The 22,942-nt window shown below is 52.8% G+C and overlaps 7 protein-coding genes across 7 annotated transcripts; 3 read left to right on the plus strand and 4 right to left on the minus strand.

Moving 5' to 3' along the window:
* The first annotated feature begins 2 nt into the window (after positions 1-2).
* Positions 3-4,545, plus strand: QC761_202710 (uncharacterized protein). The gene is made up of 2 exons (XM_062875999.1): positions 3-4,159; positions 4,225-4,545. The coding sequence occupies exons 1-2, from the start codon at positions 1,184-1,186 to the stop codon at positions 4,408-4,410; spliced, it is 3,162 nt and encodes a 1,053-aa protein (XP_062734549.1). The 5' UTR covers positions 3-1,183; the 3' UTR covers positions 4,411-4,545.
* On the minus strand, positions 4,470-7,633 carry QC761_202730 (uncharacterized protein). The gene is made up of 3 exons (XM_062876000.1): positions 5,919-7,633; positions 4,945-5,846; positions 4,470-4,851 (listed from the first exon to the last, which is right to left on the minus strand). The coding sequence occupies exons 1-3, from the start codon at positions 6,496-6,498 to the stop codon at positions 4,720-4,722; spliced, it is 1,614 nt and encodes a 537-aa protein (XP_062734550.1). The 5' UTR covers positions 6,499-7,633; the 3' UTR covers positions 4,470-4,719.
* A 1,270-nt stretch (positions 7,634-8,903) lies between these two features.
* QC761_202635 (uncharacterized protein) lies at positions 8,904-9,979 on the minus strand (the record flags this gene model as incomplete). The annotated part of the gene is made up of 2 exons (XM_062875991.1): positions 8,904-9,675; positions 9,957-9,979. 2 exons carry the CDS (start codon positions 9,977-9,979, stop codon positions 8,904-8,906), a joined length of 795 nt encoding a protein of 264 aa, XP_062734551.1.
* A 217-nt stretch (positions 9,980-10,196) lies between these two features.
* QC761_202740 (uncharacterized protein) lies at positions 10,197-11,204 on the plus strand (the record flags this gene model as incomplete). Its single annotated transcript, XM_062876001.1, has 1 exon — positions 10,197-11,204. One exon carries the CDS (start codon positions 10,197-10,199, stop codon positions 11,202-11,204), a length of 1,008 nt encoding a protein of 335 aa, XP_062734552.1.
* Positions 11,205-11,859: 655 nt separating this feature from the next.
* SMC1 (Structural maintenance of chromosomes protein 1) lies at positions 11,860-16,776 on the minus strand. Its single transcript, XM_062876002.1, has 4 exons — positions 16,701-16,776; positions 16,195-16,607; positions 12,399-16,138; positions 11,860-12,333 (listed from the first exon to the last, which is right to left on the minus strand). Exons 2-4 carry the CDS (start codon positions 16,223-16,225, stop codon positions 12,316-12,318), a joined length of 3,789 nt encoding a protein of 1,262 aa, XP_062734553.1. The 5' UTR covers positions 16,226-16,607; positions 16,701-16,776; the 3' UTR covers positions 11,860-12,315.
* An 834-nt stretch (positions 16,777-17,610) lies between these two features.
* Positions 17,611-19,242, plus strand: QC761_202770 (uncharacterized protein; the record flags this gene model as incomplete). Its single annotated transcript, XM_062876003.1, has 1 exon — positions 17,611-19,242. The coding sequence occupies one exon, from the start codon at positions 17,611-17,613 to the stop codon at positions 19,240-19,242; it is 1,632 nt and encodes a 543-aa protein (XP_062734554.1).
* Positions 19,243-20,335: 1,093 nt separating this feature from the next.
* Positions 20,336-22,708, minus strand: CDH1 (substrate-specific activator of APC-dependent proteolysis; the record flags this gene model as incomplete). The annotated part of the gene is made up of 3 exons (XM_062876004.1): positions 20,336-22,166; positions 22,220-22,347; positions 22,401-22,708. The coding sequence occupies 3 exons, from the start codon at positions 22,706-22,708 to the stop codon at positions 20,806-20,808; spliced, it is 1,797 nt and encodes a 598-aa protein (XP_062734555.1). The 3' UTR covers positions 20,336-20,805.
* Positions 22,709-22,942: the final 234 nt, after the last annotated feature.

The following is a 22,942-nucleotide window of genomic DNA, read 5'->3' on the forward strand; positions in this document are numbered from 1 at the left end:
TTCTCGCCCCCGCGCAGAAATTGAGTGCTTACACAGGTAGAATGCCCAATATCTAAAGCGCGGGGACTATCCAACATCAGCAGAACACTGCATATTCTGTACAAAAGCGCCTGCCCAATGGATGGTCAGTCCGTCTGAAGTTTAGTGGGCCTGCCGGGCTGTCCCACCATCCAAACGGCGGGGCATTTCGAACTTCAGATCTGTCAGAGAGACCGCTGGGACACTGATTGTATTTAGTAGGAACACCTCTTTGGGCAGGTCCAAGATCTCACTTTCCATATAAATTGAACCAGGACCCAACCCTTGGGTTCAAGAACCCTGATGAACAAGCCACCATTTTGATTCGTCAACCCCAAACACACCAAAAAACCCACCCAGCAGCTACCCCGCCAAAAACTAGCAACATCTAACAGCCCAAACAGTGCTGACTGCCCATAGCTCCTGTGTTCTACAAACCCATCGGAACAACAGCAGCAGCAAGCAACCTTGCAGGAAGAGAGGGGTATCTAGTTTATCTCGGTATCTTTTCGTTTCTTTGCCCGTCGCTTCCAGGCTGAACATCAGCTGGAAACTTGGGGTAGGCACACCCTCTGTCGACCATCATTGGACTTCTCCCCTTGACGAGGTGGCTAGGCAGCAGACGCCTTATACACCGGTATGTATGTCAGACTCGAGCGCAGTAGCTCAACGCCCCCCTCCTCACCCAGCCACCAATATCGTCTTGTCTTTTCTTTGACTGGTGCCGTCTTGTTGGACATGTGTGATAGCTATCCATATCAGCAGCTGGTAGTGTTACCTTGCGCATTCCTCTTGCCCTCTTGGTTTCTCAGCTGTCCCCTTGCTTCTTTCTAGGCTGGCCACACCACCAGTATCAAGATGCCAGCCTGGTATCGGCTATTTGGGTGGCTCTCCTATGGACTAGGAGCTCTTCATATCACCGCGGGCCTATCAGAAGCGACGATTTGCTATGACCATGGGTATGCTCCGGTATAACACACTACCTACTTTACGAAGACGATATGCCCGTTGGCCTTTCTATATTGTGCCCTAGTCTTGAAGATCACCGTGTCCTTGTTTCCTACATTCATTTGGACTTTTCACATCCTCTTTTTACGGCTAGGGCTCTCGCTGACATGATGCTAGCTCCATACCAACTTCCATAACCATCATCAACACAGCCAATATGTCGACCGAGGCTCAAAAACCACGGTTCCGCAAGGTCCAAAGCTTTCAGTCCGACTATGCCCCAACTGGCATTACCCAGTACGTCTCTGAGCGAAGTGGCATGCAGGTTATTGTGGCCGACCGCAAGGGCCCCAAGGTCAACGGCTACTTCACACTAGCCACCGAGATCTTTGACGACTCTGGTGCGCCTCACACATTGGAACATTTGGTCTTTATGGGCTCCAAGAGCTACAAGTACAAGGGCCTGCTCGACAAGCTGGCCGGCAGAGCCTACTCCAACACCAATGCCTGGACTGCCGTCGACCACACCGCTTACACCCTTGAAACTGCCGGGTGGGATGGCTTTGCTCAGATCCTCCCTGTCTACCTCGAGCATGTCATTCTCCCTAACATCACGGATGATGCCTGTGTGACCGAGGTTCATCACATTGACGGCGAGGGCAACGATGCCGGTGTCGTGTACTCTGAGATGCAAGCTCTTCAGTACAGCAGCTCTGAGCTGATGGATCTTCAGGCTCGCCGGTTGCTGTATCCTGAAAATATTGGTTTCAGATACGAAACTGGCGGTATGATGGAGGCGCTTCGGGTCTTGACTCCCAACAGAATTCGTGAATTCCACAAGGCCATGTACCAGCCCCAGAATCTGGCTGTCATCATCACTGGTGAGGCTGACCACGAGGACCTGCTGAAGATCTTGGACACGTTTGAGGAGAGCATCAAAGATGATATCCCACCACCAAACCCCAGCTTCAAGCGCCCATTCGTTGACTCTCCCCAACCACCTCCTCTCGAAAAGACCATTGTCCAGACGGTCGAGTTTCCCGAGGAAGACGAGTCCACCGGCGAAATCCTTGTGGCTTTCTTCGGACCCAGCTGCATCGACCAGATCGAGGGCACAGCGGTTAACATCTTGATGACCTACCTCTGCGGCTCGTCGGTCTCCATCATCGAAAACACCATCGTGGAGAGAGAGCAGCTGGCTAGTTCGGTTTCGTACTGGTGGGACTCGAGACCAAACTCCGTCATCTGGTTCCAGCCAACTGGTGTTGCCACTGAGAAGCTTGCCTTTGTCGAGCAGCGCCTGGTTGACCTTCTCAAGGAAGTCGCCTCGAAGCCTCTCGATATGAACTATATCAACGAATGCCTCCAGCGTGAGAAGCGCCAAGTGAAGCTCCAGGCGGAATCCTCCGAGCAGTTCTATGCTAGCAACATTATTACGGATTATTTGTTTGGCAAGCGGGACGGCTCTACCCTGAGAGACCTGGAGACCCTGAAGGAGTATGATGTGCTTGAGAAGTGGACTGATGAGCAGTGGCGTGCCTTTTTGAAGAAGTGGATCTCTGACGCCCATCACGTCTCTATTCTCGGAAAGCCATCGCATGAGCTTGCCAAGAAGCTCAAGGCTGGCGAAGAGGAGCGCATCGCCAAGAGGAAGGAGGAGCTCGGAAAGGAGGGTCTCGAGGCTCTCAAGAACAAGCTCGAGACTGCCAAGCAGAACAACGAGAAGCCAATTCCTCCTGAGGTGTTGGATCAGTGGCCAGTTCCTGGCACCGAGTCAATTCACTTTATTGAGTCTTTGACTGCGAGATCAGGAAAGGCTCGTGCCCTTGGTGCTTCGGACAACAAGGCGCAGAAGATCATCGATGCAGCTCCTCAAGGAAAGCCCCTTTTTGTGCAGTTTGAGGATGTTCCGTCCAACTTTGTGCACTTGACGCTTCATGTCGGCCTCTCTGAGACAGAAGTCCAGTACAAGCCTCTTCTTTCCCTCTTCACCGACAACTTCTTCAACTCCCCCGTCATCCGGGATGGCAAGCGTCTCGAATTCGAGCAAGTCGTCAAGCAGCTTGAAAAGGACACAATCAGCTACCACATCAGCTCGGCCAGCAGACTAAGCGATTATGAGGGTCTGGCTATCCAGTTCCAGGTAGACCCGGAAAAGTACACCACCATCATCGACTGGCTGCGCACGCTCATGTTCGACATTGTCTTTGACCCTGTCCGCATCAAGGCTGCCATCGTGAAAGCCCTTGCCGACATCCCCGAACTCAAGCGCGATGGCCGGACCATGGCTCAGGAAGTCGACATGGCCATCCACTTCCGTCCCGAGGCTTACCTGTCTGCGAAGCGCACCCTCGTCAAGGCGGTCTACCTCCGTCGCCTCAAGAAGCTTCTCGAGAAAGAGCCCGAGACCGTCCTCGGGTGGTTCGAGGAACTCCGCAAGTCTCTCTTTTCGTTCCAAAACCTCCGCGTGCTAGTCACCGCCGACGTGGCCAAACTCTCCAACCCAGTCGCAGCCTGGGACGCACTCGCCTCCCACCCCGACCTCAACCCAACCAAGGACGTCCTCCCCATCGTCAAACTCTCGGCAATGCTCAACGAAGAAGGGCAATCCCCTGGTTCGGTAGGATCAGTCATCATCCCCATGACAACCCTCGACAGCTCTTACTCCGTCTCCACCGCCACCGGCCTCTCTTCCTACTCCTCCCCCCTCCTCCCGGCCTTCCTCGTCGCCCAAGCCTACCTCGAAGCGGTCGAGGGCCCGCTCTGGAACGCCGTCCGAGGCAACGGTCTTGCCTACGGGGTTTCATTTTCGAGGGAGATAGACGGTGGATACCTCCAGTTCAAGGTTTACCGCTCCCCCGACGCCTCCAAGGCCATTGAAGCCTCCCGCACGACGGTTGCGAAATTGGCCTCGGGCGAGGAGCCGCTGGATAGGCACTTGATCGAGGGTGCGGTCAGCTCGATTGTGTTTGGCGTGGCGGACGAGCAGTCTACCATGACGGCGGCGGCGCAGCAGAATTACATGATTTCTGTCGTTCGCGGGTTGGAGCAAGGGTGGAACAAGAAGATTCTGGCTAGGGTGAGGGAGGTGACGGAGGAGGAGATTAGGGAGGTGATGAGGGAGGTGATCTTGCCGGTTTTTGAGCCGGGGAGGAGCAATGTTGTTGTTACTTGTGCGCCGATCATGGAGGAGGTGAGTTTGCCCCTTGCCCCTGTCTACCTACCAATGGGATATAATTGCTGATGAAAATGTTGTAGAATATTGTCAAGACGCTGGGTGAGAGGGGTTACAAGACCCAGGTTCAGACGCTTGCTCACTTTTATGATGACTATGGTCTCAAGGCTGATGAGGAGGATGGTGAGGACGAGGAAGAGGAGGATGAAGATGAGGATATGAGCGATGGGTCGTATGAGTCTGGTTCGGAGGAGGAGGATGATCTCTAGAGGGAGTGTTCTTACTAGACCGCACAAGAAACAAGCTCAGGTAGAAAAAGAGGGGGGAGGGGGGTTATGAATACATCAATACTTCTTTTCTTTCTTGTTGACAATGCTAGTTTTTTTCTGTCTCTGCACAAAAGTAAACTCACTGCCCACTTCTAACAGGCAGGTAATGATAATCCCTAACCGATTACTGACCAAACCCAGCTGTGAAAACAAAAATCCCAAACGCCAATGCTATGCATATTTTTATGCCTCTGACACCCAATACCAAGGGGCAACAACAAAAAACCACCCCTTCTTCTTCTCGTCTATTCAACCCCTCAAAACCCGTCTCGACATCCCCATCAAAGCCTCCACCGCCCTCTTCGCCGCCTGCTGCTGCTGAGCAGTCTCCTGATCCCTCGTAATAGTCAAATTCCCCAACTCGCACCAGTTATTCACAGGCTATACTCTCCAGTCAGCATCTTCTCCCCATCATCACCCCCAACACCGAGGAAGACTTACCAAACAACTCAAATACTTACACCACCCACAAACCTTGTGATGAATATAAAAATTATTCAACAACAACACAAACACCACCAGCACCAAAATCAGCGCCCCCACCCGAATCAACCACCACCCCCACCAAAGCGGCTTCCTCCCCTTGAAAAAGCCCACGGGATTCTTAAAAAACGGTGGCACGGTCCCCTCCTTCAAAAACCCAGACGAAACTTGACTGTTGGCATAGGGAACCTCCGACTCCCCAATCCTCCTCCTCAACGAGTTGGGCGAGTGAAGGATACAAATCCCCAGCGCCAACCCCATCAAAAACCCGCCAATGTGACTGAAGTTGTCCAGACCGGGCAAGAGACCCAGGACAAAAGAGATGATGATGTCGATAAAGAGGTACATCAGGTCCTTTGTGGGATTCACCCTGTCTTTCCAGCTGTACAACAGGTCCAAAAAGGTGAGTGCGATAATCCCAAATAATGAACCTGATGCGCCCGTGCTGGCGATGCCAGTCGCGGCAAAGTTACCCCCCATGACGAAACCAAAGATGCCGGCCGACATGTACACTATAAAGAACCGGATCGAGCCAATGTGTTTCTCCATGTCCCTTCCGAGTGTGAGTTGAAGCAGCATGTTGAAGCCGATGTGGATCAGACCGGCGTGCAAAAAGATGGGGACGATGAATCTGAACCATTGGTTCGGTTCCGGCGGTTGGCCCGGCTGTTGGACACCGCCGAAGCCGCAGAGCTCCGAGAGGGTGCATGTGTTCTCGTTGGTGGTCGACCAGGGGCAGGGCCACGAGACGGGTCCTTCGGCTTCTTGGATGGCCTTGACGTTGTGCATGCAGGGGACGAAGCGGGCGCCCATGTTGATGAGGATGTAGGGGGAGGGACCGATCATGGGGTTGAATTGGGGTTTTATCATGATTGGGGAGCCGGTCGAGGTGCCTGTTGGGGGGGGCGGGGAGGTTAACAATGTTGATGAGAAGGGGGGAGGGAGATTAAAAAAAGGCGGCATACCATTCTTGACCAATTCACCGATAAAAACTGCAACTTGAACAATAGTAAAAAAATACACCACAAACGGTATCTTCTTCTTTCCCGACCCCAGCATGCCCAACTCCCCCAACCTCACCCGCCCTTTGCTCGGTGGTTTGTTCGGCGGCTGGTGGTGCTGCGACGACGAAGTATCATAGACGTGATCCTGCATCTCGATGTGTTGTCTCGAAGGGTGCTTCTGCATGTTGTCCTGCAGCGGGATGTCATCTGGGGCATGATTGTAAGCAGGCATTTCATCAGAGGGCACCCGCGAGAGGGGGCGGTAGCTCGTGTCTTGCTGACTTAGGCGGCGCGCTTGGTGGCTAGAGGATGGTGCTGCCGGATAGACATGATCGTCGAAGACGGTTTCGAAAGGTGAAGGAGACACACCTTGCGCCGCCGGCGGCCGGTCCTTCCCAGGTCCAACAAGATTGTGGTGGGAGCTGTAGGCCGGGGCTGGCGCCGAGTAAGCAGAGGGGGATTCTGTTCGGTATTGGTCATTGCCGCCGTAGTACTGATTGTCAGCTCGGGACGTCTGACTGTAGTATTCGTTGGAAGCCATGACGGGCTAATTCTTTGGGGGCTGGCTCCCGAGCGTAATAAACAGCGGCAGGAAACCCTGCAGGTGGTGGTCGCAAAAGGGGGTTCGTAATGATCGGGAGGAGGTGGTTTCGTGTAAACGAGGGGTTTTGTTGTTGCAAAAGGAACAATACAAATGAGCGACGGGTGGTTCCAGCGAGCGAACCCAGGCCCGGTTTGTTTGTTGGTTTGTTATTTTTTTTGGTGGTTTTGGATGTTCGATTGACAGGAGGAGGAATTGGGAATCTGGCGATTGACAGGCGGATCCCCTTCTGTTGTGTTTTGGCACAGCGGGAGCAGGGATCTCCGAGTGTCTGGGGTTTGGGGATCAAGAGGGGAAATTGCGTCGCAATATGTTCCCCAAATGTTCCCACTTTCTAGCGTGCCCACCTCTAGATTTTTTCCACCTTGATGATGATATCCAAGTGGCCTAGGTAAAATGCCTAACCGGTCTTCTCACTGCTGCAGCTGCCGAGAAGGTCGAGTGAAGTTTAAATGTTGATATGGCCGTGGTGAGAATGGTGGATGTCATTGACATGTGGTACGCATGGAATGAATCAATAATGAAGAGATGGGACCTGGAATGCGCAGATGCTAAGAAGGGAGAGGAAGAAAATAAATCGTTCCTGAAGAAAGTAAACCAGGTTTCCAGTTTTATCAGGCGATCAGGCGCCGTCACGAAGACCTTGTGTGATCAAATCAGTGGGCTCAGCTTCAAGCTTTAAACGACGCGGCCACACACGCTGACGTCTCCCCCCGCCAAGGTCTCCAACCAGCCGGCGCGGCAGTGGGACAGTAGGGTCCGGAGATCAGTGGAGCAGACGGCGGCTGTGCTCAATGCTTCTTGAACCTTTGCGCGTGTTCACCAGTCCATTTATTCGTATTTTTCTGCTTGGGATACTGGAGGCCGCCACACTTGATACTCAGACTCTTGACATCCGATCATTGGGTCTCGTTCTGTTTTTGGAAACATGGCCATACCTCAGCATCTTGCCGCCCAAAGATCGGATGGTCCAGGGCAACCTGTGTCCCCGTGGGGTTTCATCCTGAGCTTTTATGACGAAAACTGCCAGGTTCTGGCAAAGGACTGTGCTGATCCCCCTTTCAGACAGATTCCCGTGCCTTACCTGGTCATCCAGACTGGCTTGCCAAGACCCGTTCATCCAAAGTAAGAACTTGACTCGAATCAAGAACTGTCTTGCGCAGAGACAGTGAACCTCTCCAAAGGATCTTCTTCAGCCGCGGGGGTGACGTATTTCGGAGCACCAGCCTCGTGCTCCCCCAAAGCCTCGAAGACAAGCCCACTTGCCATTACCCCGGGACAAAGTCCGAACCCTGGTGAGGAGAAGGGAGAACCAAGCTTTCGGGGGCCCATCTTCATAACCTTAATCGGTGCCGACGGCGCAGTTGCCATTTGATGGACACTTCTCCTGGCACCCTTTTACAAATGAGGGCCGTGATGAACAAGCCAACATGTGTTTCGGAGAGCTAGGCATCTCTAGGAATTAGTTCTCTAGTCATAAAGCTCTGTCTAGTCCAAGAAACTGATGCCTTTGGTTGGTGGTTCCTTGCTCTGAGTAAAGGTTGATGGATGCCAAGCATGCCGATAAGCTAAGGTTTGGACCCACATGTTTTTTCTAGAGTGTTCGCAACCGCGATGCGACAGGATGCGCCTGCCTCCAATTGACTCTGAAAAGAAAGCTCCTTCCTTCAAGAAACACAACCAATTGGCCGCGAGACTTTCTTCGGCCCTACCCTTGACCTTCACCTCAACTTTTAGTCATCAGAACACAGCTGTAATCTCTTTCCATCAACAGCAACCTCGTCTTTGAAACCTTGTCTTTGAAACCTTCACCATGTCGAAGAGCAAGATCGCCAACAACAGGGCCAGGGCCAAGGCGGAGAAGGAGGCTAAGAAGTAGGCTAAGGATAGTGCGAGGAAGCTGAGGAGGGAGGCTGCTGCTGCTGCGGCGGCGGCTGGAGGGGAGAAGAAGAAGAGGGTAGTGGGAGTTTGGAATGTGGTATCATTTGCCGTGAGACAATCGGCAGTCGTTTCTCGGCACAATGGGAAGTCAGCAGCTATGATTAATACTCGACGGTATTATGGGACGTGTTTCTAGCTGTTAGTGTCAACAAAGCAAGCACCATTTAAGCAGAATGAAAAGAGGTGCCAAACATGAATACGAATTTTGTGGTAGTCTCGAGTCATCATGTCGAATGTGATATATATATATATATATATATATATACAAGGATCTTTTCAACGCCGTCCAAAGAGCAGATCCCGCCAAAAAGCCAAGAACCCATCCTACTCATACAACGGTTTTACAGCCCTGTCATCATCCCCTTGCAAGCCCCTCGTTCTGACTCAGATTACTATGATACCACTTAATCCTTCTTCTTCTCCTCCGGTTTCTCCTTTTTCTCATCGTCCTTCTTTCCTCCCCACCCAAAAACCTCATAGATCTGCTCCATAATCAAATCCCCATACCCCTTCCCTTCTTCCAGCGCTTTTTTTTCTTCTTCCATTCTTCTCTCTTGCCACCCGTCCTTTTCACCCCCCATCCATATCTTGGTGATGACACCCCTTTTCTCCTCCTCCTCCTTTGCCTCTGTTGGCGGCTTACCCTCAGCTAACCTCCTCCGCTCCCTCTCCTCCTTAATTAGCTGCTTTGTCCGCTGGGCTTGTTCGGGAAGGGGGTTGAAGATTGAGTTTGATGATTGGGAAGAGGAGGAGGAGGAAAAGAGGGAGTCGAGACGGTCGTTTGTGCGCTTGTAGATTGACTTGCCGGTGTAGTCGTGGGCGAGCCCGGAAAAGGAGAGGTAGGTGGCTGAGTAGAAGAGGGCTTTTTGCCAGACCGGGGGCGGGGGATGGGTGAGGGGGGAGGAGAGGGAGAGTTTGGTTTGTCGTCGGAGGATGAGGAGGGCGGCGATGGAGGAGAAGGCGGCGAGGAGTTGGAGGTGGTGTTGGAGGGGGGGGGTGCCGTGGTATTTGGGGGAGGGGGTGAGGAGACCTCCTTGGGGAGGGATGGGGGAATCGGAGGGGGGTTTGGAAGGGGTGGGGTCGGAGGAGGCCATGGTGAGTGGTGGGAAGTTGAAATCTGTGGTGTGGGTTGATTTGAGGGGCTGGAATAGAGAGTTGAGGTGTGTGGTGGTGATGCTGGTAGCTAATAGTCGCAAGGCTGTGGGATGTCAATTCAAGTTGCGCCTTATCGATAAGAGCTGCGATAAAGATTGATTTTAGCAGCGTTTTCTTCTAGAACAAAGCGGCGGCTACCAACCGAGTCACCGGATGCTCCACATCCTTGCGCCGCGTCTTGTCAGTTTCTGGATGCCAAGAGAAAAGTGAAGTGACAAGGCTCAGCCTCCTCCAACCTTGAATTTCTGCCTTTTGATCAACCTGCCTCTTCCCACCAGGCGACAGACTTTCGCGCACCTCACTCCCACTCTCGCTCTCTCTCCATCCTGCAACCCGCCCGCGACACACATTACACCCGACAAGTCTCTCGTTTGTGTGGGCATTTCCTACTTCTCTTATCTGCGCCAGCCAACCCGCTTTCCTTTACTGCGACACCGGCCTGGCTCGCTCGCCTTTCGTTAAGAGCGCCATCGCGACGACAACCTCCCTCTTCTCTCACCATAACCAACACCTAGCCAACTTCCCCTTCACCACCGCCCAAAATGTCCGACTCCCACTCCCTAGCCCAAATCCTCATCCGCTCCGTCATCCGCGCCTTCCACACCACCCAAGAAGTCCTCGCCATCGAAGCCCTGGTCCAACACTCCTGCCTCCGCGACGACGAGCTAGCCTACCTCATGAAGATGAACACCAAAGACCTCCACCGCCTCTGCGCCTCCCTCCGCGACGCCCGGTTTTTAACCGTACACACCCGCCCGGAAGTCATCGAGGGCAAAACCCGGCCTGTCAACAGGACATACTACTACATCGACTACCAGCAAACCGTCGACGCCATCAAGTGGCGCGTCTACAAGACAGACAAGGACATGCAGGGCATCGCCAAACCACAGGACGAAAGCAAGGAGTATTCCTGCCCCAGGTGTAAATCCCAGTGGACGCAGCTGGAAGTGCTGGACAGCGTGAGCATAGAGGGGTTCTTGTGTCTACGATGCGAGGCTGTGCTTGAGAGGAGTCAAGAGCAGGAGCAACCCGGTCATCAGCAGTTGTCGAGGATGAATAACCAGTTTAAATTCATGACGGACATGCTGCAGCAGATCGACAAGGGGCTGGTGCCAGAATGCAGTTTTGACAAGGCGATTGCGGTGGCGCGACCGATTGTACGGGAGGCGATGCATGAGGTTTTGGCGAGCGTGCCGGTGGAGGATGCGGGGGGGATGGGGAAGCCGTCTGCGGTGAAGGGGTTGGCGAACACGGGGCCGAAGACGATGCAGGTTACGATCAGTGATGGGAATGAGGAGGCGGAGCTGATTGAGAGTAGGAAGAGGAAGGAGAGGTTTTTGAGGGAGAACGCGCTGCCGAGTTGGATTACGGATAGCTCGGTGCCGGCGCCGGCTGCGACGGCTGCGCCCCCGGTGGTGAGCTTTGAGATGAGGGATGCGGATGGGGGGGATGGGGGACGGGCGGGGAAGAGGGTGAAGGTGGAGGGGGACATGAGCTTTAAGATGGAGGAGGATGAGGAGGATGATTTGGAGTTTGAGGATGTGGTGTAGGGGGGGTTGCTGGGGTTGTAAAGGATTTCATGGGGGTCGATTCGGAGGCTGCTGGAGCGGTGGCCGTGAAGGATGAGTCTACAGATGATGAAAAGGGTGTGGATTTAGGCAAGGATGAATCAGAGGACGATGATTCGGACGGCTACTATTCCAAAGACGACAAAACTTGGTTGGCTAATTGTAGGTCATGGTGGGAAAGAGACCGGCCATGCTGAACGAGAATGCCATCTGGGAAGTCGTAGGGGTGGCCTCTGCTTTGAGAGAGGTGGTAGGGGAAGATGGGGATTTGGAGGCGTGGACATGGCTCGCGTTGCTGGATGTGAGCGGGGAGCGCAGCGATGGTGTGGCTGAGGGGGTGCTGGAGGAGATGTCATAAAACCTTCAGTCTGAAACACTCCCCTATGGCATCAGCGTTTTTCATTCTTTTTAATCTTTTGAACAGGTTATAACAAAAAGCGGAAGGTAGGCGGCATCAGCATGTGTTCTTTGCATTTTCCCATACCCAACTGACGGGGGATTCGGTTTGGGTTGTTTGGCGTTTCGGGGGGCCTGGTCTGGTCTGGTATATACCGGTTTTTTTTGATGTTTTTTTTTTTTCACACACCTGGAAAGCTATAATTTGACGACGAGCTGTTGTGGAGCGGAAAACCAAGGCTCTGTGTGTGTGTGTATGTGTGTGTGTGTGTGTGTGTGTGTGTGTGTGTGTGTGGACAACAACGGCCAAATAGAGTGTGGTATTTGTATTTAGACAATAGGAAGGAAAGAAAAGAGAGAACAAGAACTGAGAGGAGCTCCCATTAGCTCTGATATCATCATCAACAGTCCCTATCGCTCGTGCGCCTTCGCTCAAAGCAAGCAACATTTGGAAAAAGTGTGATGAACAAGAAATGAAAACAAGCAAAAAGTAGTATTTCCTTGAAAAAGAAAAAAAAGATATTGCCTCCCTTGATACCTGAGAACCCTGCCACGCAAATAAACATAAAACAAAGAGGTAGCAACAACACCCCCAACACCTCCGCCAACCAACCAACCGAGCCCCGACCAAGCCATAGTCCCCCTTATTTACTTACTTCCCTTCCCATTCCCACCCTACACCTTTTAGCCATGTTATTTATACATACTTCCTCAACTGCAGTCCACACGTCAGCAAACCTGTCTCAATGTTTTCAGGTAAAAGCAAAAAGAGGTACTCACATCCAGCGTCAACGTCTCCGAACTATTCGCAGCCTGGTCCCTATACACCCCCACAAGACTCTCGCTGTGCTGAAACAGCGTCGGCTTCAAGCTGATCACAATAAACTGCATCCCCGGCCCGGCATGCTCCCGGATGTACTTTGTGATCTTTTCCACATTCGCATTATCCAGCGCGGCGTCCACCTCGTCTAGCACAAAGAACGGGCTGGGCTGGTAGCTATGAATCGCAAACAACAGCGCCAGCGCCGCCATCGTCTTTTCGCCGCCCGACAGGTGCTCCATGTCCCGGAAGCGCTTGAGCGGCGGCATGGCGTGGTACTTGATCCCGGATAGGTACGGCGTCTCCGTGTCCTCTTCGATGTCGAGATAGGCTTGCCCACCCAAGGGGTACGCATCACTCCGCGTGAGATCCTTGTACACGTGCGTGATCTGCTCTTGGATATGGCTGAAGGCCTTGTTAAAGAGCTCGAACCGCTGCTGTTTGACTCTAGAAAACGCGTCGCGGGCTTCTTTGAGGGCGGTTTTGCTGTCTTCCCAGTCCTTGTCAGTTGACTGGAGCCGGGTCTTGACCGACTCGAGACGCTCCATGGCGCGCATGTTGGGGTTGAGCTTCTCGAGCTCGGTCGTGAGGGAAGATATGCGCTCTTGGAGCTTATCTTCAAAGTCATCGTCTGAGTCTTTGAGGTCGTCGTCGAGGTTGTCAAAGTCGATTTCGATGCCGTAGTCGTCCATGGCCGCCTCGAGGACCTCGTCCGCCTCGGCGTCTTCGTCCATGTCGACGTCCATGGCGTCTTGGTCTTTCTGGAGGAGGACGTCTTCGTTGGGGATGTCGTCTAGAGAACCCTGCTTAAGGGGGATCTGGATCTGCTCCAACTTGCAGCGGCGCAGGAGGGCGAACTTGCCGGCGCTGTTCTTTTGGACGACGGACTCGAGGTTGGAGATTTCTTTTAGTCGGGCGTCGATGTCTTTGCTTCTCCCTTGGAGGTCGGCCTTGGCTTCCGAGACCTTCTTGGTCTTTTCGGCGTGTCTGGTCCGGACAACCTCTAGGCTTTCGGAGAGGGCTTCGAGCTCGTCTTGGTCTTGGCCCATGGCTTCCTCAATGTTGCTCTTTTCCTCCTGGTATGACTGGACTTCCTGTTGGTGCCGCTTGAGTTGTTGCTCCATGTTCTTTACTCGTTCAGTGCTGGAGCTGAGCTGTGACGTCTCCCAGCTCAAGCTGTTTTGAATGCTCTTCTTCTGGATGTCAAATGCCTGGCGCTTCTGGGCAGCCTCCTGCTCCAAAGTCCCTTGCTGGGCCTCGTAGTCACGAATGTTCTCATATCCAAGCCTCTTGCAGAAGTCGGCGTAGATCTTATCTTCGACGCCCTGAATGGCCTTTTCGAACTTCTCCACGGTTGCCCGGGTACGCTCCAGCTCGCCCTTCTTGTCGTCGAATTTGGGCTGGAAGCTCGCCAGTTCCTGCTTCGCGTTGTCGAGCTCCTTTAGCTTACTCTTAAGATTCTTTTCAAAGGCAGCCAACTCGCTCTTTTGCAGGCGAAGACGCTGCTCCAGAGAGGCAATCTCGTTCTGGAGGTTGTCCTCAGTGCCTCGCCGTCCCGCTCGTGGCAACTTGGCAATGTCGTCCTTGAACTTCTCAGCCAAACGCGTGAGATTCTCAACATCAACCTGCTCGAACCGGCGCTTATTGCCCTTGTCCTCATTCAAGCGACCACCCGTCATGGTACCGGCCTTGTGAATCACGTAGCCTTGCAGTGTCACAGCCTTGACCTGGATCTTCTTGCCGTAGACAATCTCCTTGGCCACCTCGAGGTTGTCACAGACTACGGACCCGCCGCAGGCATAGGCAATCGCCCGCTCCAGCGTTGGATCAAAGTCGATGGTGTCAATGGTCAATCTGGCACCCGCAATGCCCTTGACGGCAGAGTTTGAGGTGTTTACCTTGATGTTGTCCAACGGAATGAAGGTCATGGAGGGGAGCCGACCGTCCTTGAGAAACTGGATGCAGTCAACAGCTGTCTTCTCGGTGTCGACAATCACCCCGTCGAATTCGCGACCAAGGGCAGTGATGACCGCCTCGTCGTACTTCTTCTGTTTCGGCTTGCAAAGCTCACCAACTCGCCCGCGAACACCAGGGTAGATGCGTTTGAGGTCACTGATAATGTTGCGCGTCCTTGTCTCCCTCTCATTCTGCCGCCTGCCCATGTCCGCATCTTCGAGTTTCCTCAGGACGTCGCGGAGCTTCTCCTCGAGTTCAGTGTGGGTGTTATTGATCCTAATACGCTCCGACTGAACACTGTTGTACTCCTTTTTCTTGGCGTCGATCTCCGTTGTAATCTGCCTGATGAAGTCTTGACAAGCATCCCGGCGTTCTGTGATGACCCGGACCTCACCCTGCAGTTTGTCGATGCTGGCTTCAAAGTTGTCTATCCTGCCACCAAGACTGTTGAATGTCGCCTCGTCGCTCTTCAATTGTCGTCGCAGATTATCCAGCTTTTGTCGATTGTCTGTTGACCTCTTCATCGCCTCTGCTTGCAGCTTGTCGTATTCTTTCCTGTCCGCATCGCTGAGTTCCTTGCCCTGCTTCTTCAGCGTTTCGGCCCATTGCTTCTCAAACTGTCGGTGCGCTTTTTCCACTTGTGACAAGTCCTTTGTGTACTTTTGCACAGCCGCCGTCTTCTCGTCGCGGAGTTTCTTGAGATCGGCAATCCTCTTTCGTAGCATTTCCATATCCCGGGAACTCTGTGTGATCTTCTCATCAATTGGTACCAGGCTGTTTTCTCTTTCCTCAATGCTCTTTTCCTTGGCCTTGATCGTCTTCTCGATCTTGTGGACCTCACGGGCAACGCTGGTTTGCTCCTTGCGCGCAGCCTCCAGCCTCTTTTCGAATGTCTCAACGTTTCGGCGGAACTCCTTGAGATTCTCCTGGTGCTCTTGAATCTGGGCGCTTGACTCATCCATCACCCGTTGAAAGTGGTACAGCTTCCACAGAATGTGAGTGATAACGGCCTCGTCCCTTTCCTCTGTCTTCTTCTGGAAGTTCTCGGCCTCCTTCTTTTGCTCCTGATACTGCTTGATCTCGCCATTGATACCTCTTCTTCTGATGAGTTGAAAGTTTTGGTTTTCGAGAGCCTGCTCTTCCTCGGCCTGGAGTTTCTCGTACTCGGCCTTGTATTCCAAACTACCCGAGATCTGCTCGATCAAGCGTGTGAGGTCCTGTGGTGACTGCGCAGCGATGGCCTCGACATCACCTTGGAACACCAAAAAGTTGCGCGCCTTGATCAGGATGTTCTCCGCCTCGAGGGCCTCGTTGTACTGCTGGGCGGTAACCACGCGGTCGTTGATTCGGTACTCGCTAGAACCGTTGCTCGTGATCGTGCGCTTCCAACTTTGCTCATCACCAGCATCATCTTCGTACACGGCCATCACCCAGGCGGATTTGGGGTCGTTTCTCGTCGCTCTTTGCGAAGAGCCATCGTCATCGCCATTCTCGACGCCGTTAGTGTGGCCATTGGTGGCTGGTGCAGCTGTGCCGTCGTCTTGGATCTTCGAAGTTTTCATGACCCGGCCGCGATAAACCAGGTCGCGAAGGTGCGACGATCGTAGATGTGACGACTTGATGCCCAGGACGAAGGAAATGGCGTCCATCGAGTTGGATTTACCGGAGCCATTGGGACCGATGATGGAGGTGAAGTAGGAGTCGCCAAACAAGAGTGTGTGGTGGCCCTTGTAGGACTTGAAGTCTTTGAAAGCACTGTTAGCTTTAACCTACAAGACATGGCCAGCAGGTATCACGTACTGAAAAGCTCGAGGCGGAGGAGCTTCCCCATGGTCGCGGTGGCCCCGACACGCGGAGCGGGATGTTGTCGAAGAGTCGCGTCAAATGGAGGGGATTCGCAAGGGCAATTGCGCGGTCACAGGGCCCGTAAAAATAGTGGCGCGACGGTCAGGACGAAAACGCGCGCAGAAATAGATACGAGAAGAAAAAGAAGTGTTGGTGAAGCAGTCTCCAATCGCGCCAGGACCATAACCGAACGGCCTGAATTTACCATCGCGACGGGAAGGGCGCCGTTATGGTGGGGGAGCGGGTGCACGTGCCATATCTGCCTAAAGGGTTAGGGTTGGTTGGCGCTCTGTAGCCATGTGTAAGATGACGGTCTGCTTGAAGAGCGAGTGTAGCCCAAGAGCTATTCTAGTTGCTTAAGAGCTATGCTAGTTTCTCAAGAGCTATGCTAGTTGATATTGCTTTGGACTATGGCTGGCGCATTCGTGAGCACTACGCTGTAGACAAGTAAGGCAACGCACATTGTATTCTGAACCATAGGTACCTGACAAAAAAGTCAATCTGCCTCGAAAGATAGTTCGGTAATATGCCTTGAAAGATAGTCAGTATGCCTTCAGAGATAGTCAAGAGGCCTATCAACTATCTTCCCAAGCATAGCTCAGAATATGAATATGTGTTGATTTGATACTTTTGCAGCGCCAATTATTTGTCCACAGCATGGCACTCATGAAGTTGCTGTTTCACGGAGATGATTGACATGTGAAAGGTAAACATCCGACTATTGATGCAAAGCTGCCTTTTTACTTCCAAATGGGCACTCATGTCTGGCTACCTGAATATGGAGTCATCTGATCGAAGCAGAGCTGCGATGCAACCGGCAGGCAATTTGAGGTCGAAATGGAGGTCCACCTCGTCAAAGGACGGGACCGAAGCCAAGTCCTGTTCCATGATGGTGGGTGCCGTTTCAAGCCTTCTGGCCACTGAGCGCAGCCCCTCAGAACACGCCCAGCGCTGCAGCCAGTGAGGGCAGGGGTCTGGGGCCTGGGGCAGACGCTAAATATGCAGCAACAACGTCAACACCACCTTTCTCCTCCGCTTTTTTGGTTGTCCAAGTCAGGTCTGGTGGTTGCATCACAAGCTGCCAACTCTGCCCACGACGGTGTCACCCTCACCCTCACTCTCACCTTCTTAACTCATGTCTGACTGATTTGTTGTCCACCTGCCCCTCTCTGACGTTGCTCCATCTATTCACTTCAGGCAGCGCACCAGGCACCACACCAGGCACCAAAGCTGTTCCACTTTCTTTTAGACCCAACCTCTGCGACAAAGAGGCCACCGGCCACATATCTCTCCTCCACTCCTCGACTGAAATATTGGACACGGTCCGCGTTTAAGGATACTTTACAGACATTCGAGATCAAGACCGCAATCATGGCCGAACCAGAAGTCGCATCAACAGACAGTGAAGCTGTCCCTACACCAGAAAACAGCACCCCCCTCGATGATGCCTCTCCTCTTGAAGAACATGTCCCCTCCATCGATACGCCAACCCTCGCGCCCACCTCCCCCGAGCCCCGTCTCTCGCGAAACCCTTCATTCTCCGGGAGCAGCAGCACCTACCAAGAAGACTGGGACTCCAACTTCCCCCCTCTGGACCGCCTAACTGTCTTGGAGCTGCTCGATAACTTCACCCTCCCGCAACAGCTTGAGAAACTCCAGAAGGGAATCTCGGCCCAGACTGAGAAAGTGCGCAAGTCCCGCGAAGCCTTCAACACCAAATCCCGCCAAGCCCGCGAGCGCATGGTAGACGAATGGCGCCGTCGTGTCCCCTCCGCTGAAGAGCAGCTCGACCGGTACCGCAAGCGCATGAGTAACTCGGTCGACAAACTCGGGAAACGCTGGAACGACACCAAAGTTATCACCCTCCGCGAGAAGATCTCGTTCATCTTCGGTGTCATGAACATTTTTGTCTCGGGGTATCTAATCGGCGGCTGGCCAGAGTACATGCACTGGTGGTACACCATCCAGATCCTGTATTTTATGCCTATTCGCTTCTACACCTACCACAAGCGGGGATACCACTACTTTCTCGCCGACCTCTGCTACTTTGTCAACTTTCTCCTGTTGTTATCCGTTTGGGTCTTTCCAAAGAGTAAACGGCTGTTTACAGCCGTGTACTGCCTCGCATTTGGAAACAACGCCGTGGCAATCATCATGTGGCGCAACTCGCTGGTCTTCCACTCGTTTGATAAAGTCACCTCGCTCTTCATCCACATCATGCCCTGCGCGACGTTGCACTGCATCGTTCACTTAATCTCCCCCGAACACCAAGCCTCTCGCTTCCCAGCAATTTACACAATCAAGCACTCTCCCGCTGGCTCGCCAACCGCTTACGCCAACGTCCTGAGCATGCTAGCCTGGTCCACAATCCCATACGCGATCTGGCAGTTGAGTTACTACTTTTTTATCACCGTCCGCCGGAGAGACAAAATCGCCGCCGGCCGCCCGACATCCTTCACCTGGCTCAGGCAATCGTATTCCAAAGTCTGGATCGGAAAGTTTGTGTTGGGGCTCCCGGAGGCGTTGCAGGAGCCAGCGTTCATGTTTATACAATATGCATACGCGGTCCTGACGATGCTACCGTGCAGCCTGTGGTTTTACTACAGGTGGGCGAGTGCGGGTTTTTTGGGAGTGGTTTTTGTTTGGTCGGTGTACAACGGGGCGACGTATTATATTGACGTTTTTGGAAAGAGGTTTCAGAAGGAGCTGGAGGCGATGAGGAAGGAGGTGGAGAGGTGGCAGGGTGAGCATGAGGGGTTGGTTGGTGGCGGCGGGGGGAGTGATCACGGGGAGGAGAAGAAGGTTGGGCTTGGCGAGGGGATTAGTGGGAAGGTGCTGGATGAAAAGAGGGAGGGGGGTGAGGATGGGAGGAGTGGGTTGGATAATATTCCGCTGTTGAATGATGAACGGCCGGCGGCGGCGATGGTTACGGGGTTGGAGGTTGGTGATGGGGGGGCGAGGGATGTGGCTAGGGAGAGGAGGCAGGGGAGGGGGGGGATTTAATTTTGTTTTTTTGAGGAGGGAAGGGATGAATGGGTTTTTTTTTTGTTTTTCATTTGTGGTCTCGTGTGTGTGTGGCTGGCGTTGTTGTTGTTGTGGTTGTTATTGTGGTTGTTGTTGTGGCTGTTGTTGTTGTTGGAATAGGTCAGATTGTGGATTTTGGTTCGGATATATACCCCCGCTTCTTTTTTATTGACATGAGAGAATAATGAGTCTGTTGCAATATTATGTTTGACTTTCGATGAGAATGTAGCATCTTTTGTGAGGTTGCGCGTCGTGGGAAGTGAAATTAAGGCCTTAAATAGTAGTTAATGGAGCGTAAAAGAAAGTTGTAGGCTTTGAAAAGGAACTAACAGGATTTGAAAAGAACCAACAGACTTTAAAAGATGGTCGACAGGGCTTAGAAGACAGTAAAAAGGCCTACTGCTTCTTGGTCTTTTTGTTTTTCTTTTTTTCTTTTTTGTTTTGGGGGGGGGAGATAGGTTACGATATGATATGCGTTGACTTACATTGCCCATTATTGTATCCACAGCGTGACTGGGTAAGGATTTAGGAGAAGATTATTTGGATGAGCGAGGTTGCCCTCGACGTAAGAGCAACAACAGGCCAGCTTCATTTCGAGCTCAGTAAAAACTCGGGATAAAAGCATCTGATCATGGAAACTAGCAACATATCCTTTCACTTCGAGCCGAATGAAGACTCCTGCCGCAATCACACACACCGACTCCATAATAAAGCATAAGATGAGAAGCAAATTCATTTCATGCAACCACACCACCTACCATCATCAACACCACCCACCCTCCCAGCTACAAAGCGCAATCATGACCTGGTTTCCAATAATGTACAACAAACAAGCCCCGCTTATTTCCACCCCGCCAAAAAATAATGAACCAAGCGCCATAATAATTAAAAAAACGTCAATTAACAAACAACCCATGAATCCCGCTTTCATACTTTAGCAAGAAAGAAAAGAAAAAAAGACATAACCCAACACCTCCTCCCACCAACAAACCATGATAAACAAATTCCGCTTTGTTGAAAGAAAGATGGCAAAAAGAGCCCCGGGTATTGACCACCACCTCACATCCAGATGTCCCATGTTACCCAGCCAGCTCCATTTCATCCATCAATCCCCCCTTCTATATCCATGATGATCGATTGATCCCTTTAACCCCAACCGACCCACCGACCCAAAGCCAAACCAGAGACACCATCATCATCAACACCACCACCACCACCACCACCAAACACCCAACACCCTTGCTTTTGATTGAAAGAGTTCCGTTTCCCCCCCAAGTGTTGTCGTCGTCGTGTGTCATCCACCTCGTAAGTTTCGTGTCATGGTGTACACTAAAAAAAACCTGTCAGTCGCTTGTCCCTTCCATATATGGAAAAAGGGGAGGAGAAACTAACAAATCTCAATTGAGAGAAAAAAAAAATCCATCTCCTGCTCGCTGCAAGCAAAGATAAACAATTTCTTCCCGCTGATTCCCCCGCCCCCAACTCCAAAAGCCACTTGTTCGTCGTCTGGCTCAAGAAAGCATGTGAAAGTCACTAACCCTTTCACCTAATAACCCCCCACTCCTGCAACCTTATACTTCCCCCGCCCCCCTCCCCATCCTCCCCCATCCTCCCACCCCTCTTCCCAAACACGTTCCAAAACCTCAACGTCTCGTCCCCCGCCCCCGTGACCACCACCCTCCCGTCCGGGCTCATAGCCAGGTACAGCACCCGATAAGTGTGCCCCGTCAAACTCGCCACCTGCGTCATGCTCGGGTACTTCCACACGACAATCTGGTTCTGGCTGTACCCATGCGTCGAGACAATCTCGTTCGAGTTCTTGCTCCACGCCAAGTTGCAAACCTGGCTCCCCGTGTCAATCTCATTGACAACGGTCCCCCTCACCGTATCGTGGAAAATGATCCGGCGGTCGGCCGTACCGCCACCGGAAGCCAACAGTCCACGTTGGTGAGGGCTCCAAGCAATCGCCTTCACCGCGGCTGTGTGGTCCGAAAACTTCCACAGTGGCGAGTCCGAGAGCTTATCCCAGACCATTAGTTTGTTGTCGTTCCCTCCACTCGCCAGCTGCCCATCCTCGCAGTTCCATTTTAGTCCGCACACTTCCTGCTTGTGCCCGACTAGCTTCCTCATCCACGGATCTGGGGCTCGCACATCACGGTGGTATATGGACCGATCCCGCGAGCCAGAGGTGAGGATGTGCGTGTTCCAGGCCAGAGCACCCACACGGTTAGTGTGGCCTACCATAGTCCTCAACCTTCGCTGCCGCTCTGCATCCCAGATTTGCACTAGGCCCTTTCCAGTTCCGATGGCAATGTGTGTGCCCTTTTGTATCCATGACACGCTCGTAACGGTGTCGTCTTCTAACGTGCAGAGCTTGTTGACGCGACTGGTCTGGGCGTTCCACATGTACACGCTCGATCCCAGGCCGACGCCTAATACATTTGCGTTGCCCCAGTCAACGAGGTTGAGGTAAAAGTCATCTGCGAGCTCGGGAGCATCCAACACCTTATACGGAACCTTGCTCACGGCACGCGGTTGTCGCCGTGGGCTGAGGAGCAGTTGCTGACTCCCATATCTCACTGGCGATAAGCTGTACACTTCGGACCGGGTGTTTAAGTTGGGCCCGTGTCGACTTTGTGGCGTCCTTGAAGGTGTTGGATGGCCTGCAATGCTGTGACGAGGCGACATGTAGGAGAACAGATTCTTGTGTGGTGTGGATGGAGTCAAATTTGATGGCAAAGATGATGGTGGTGGCCCGTTTGGTGGGGTGTGTGATCTGGTGGCATGGCCGTGGGAGAGCCTGTTGTGCTCTGGTGACATGGAAGGCGGTGACACCTGTGGTATCGAATTCTCAAACAACTCTGTCCGCAGCAGGCGGGAGAATGTCCGATTTGCCTCCTCAGCTGCATTCGAGGATTAGCTACATGGCACACCCAGTTGAGTTCACGGGACTCACTTCTCTGATAGTGAAGCTCCCCATGCGGGGTCCGCTTCTTTTGTCTTGATGGGGTCGCGGGCGACCCATCTTCATGCAAGAGACTGAAACTTGCCTGGAGGTCTTGGCCAGACCGCGTGGGAATAAAGCTATGAGCGACCAGTCAGCAACAACAGATGAAAAGTCAAAAAAATCAACATACCGGTCACCGTTGATCCTTTGCCGTTTCCTACTCGGACTAGCTCCAGGTGTGCTTTCTCGGTGCTGCCGACCGATTTCCCGCCGCAGCGCGTGGTCGACGGCATCCAATCCAATGTCGGTGGATCTTGAACTCAACCGTCCATTTCTCGAGCTTCCGACATGCGACGGTTCCACCTTCAGACGTTCCCCTGGCGGGGGAGGCGTCGACAACCTTGGACTGGCGGCGGCCGAATTGTGTGACTCCTGGATTGGCCTCTTCATGGTGGGAGATAATGCAGCGCCGTTTGAAACGTCGCCGTTGATACCCATGCTTCTCTTGTTTTGATCCTCAGCGCCCCTTATCTAAATTCACAGAAATTGATTGCCGTGCGGGTTTGGCGACAGGCGCGCTTTGCATAGGCTGGATTGGAGTCGGACGAGAGGCGGGTATGGTGAGAGGTGAAGTCGGAAGAGTCGGTCGCAGGACAAAGAACGCGCGATTGTTGCGGGACAGCGATGAAATGCGGGGGAAACAGTTTTCGCAAAAAGTGAATAGTCGCATAG

The sequence above is a fragment of the Podospora bellae-mahoneyi genome, chromosome 2, assembly GCF_035222275.1.
Source record: "Podospora bellae-mahoneyi strain CBS 112042 chromosome 2, whole genome shotgun sequence".
NCBI classification, from domain to species: Eukaryota; Fungi; Ascomycota; class Sordariomycetes; order Sordariales; family Podosporaceae; genus Podospora; species Podospora bellae-mahoneyi.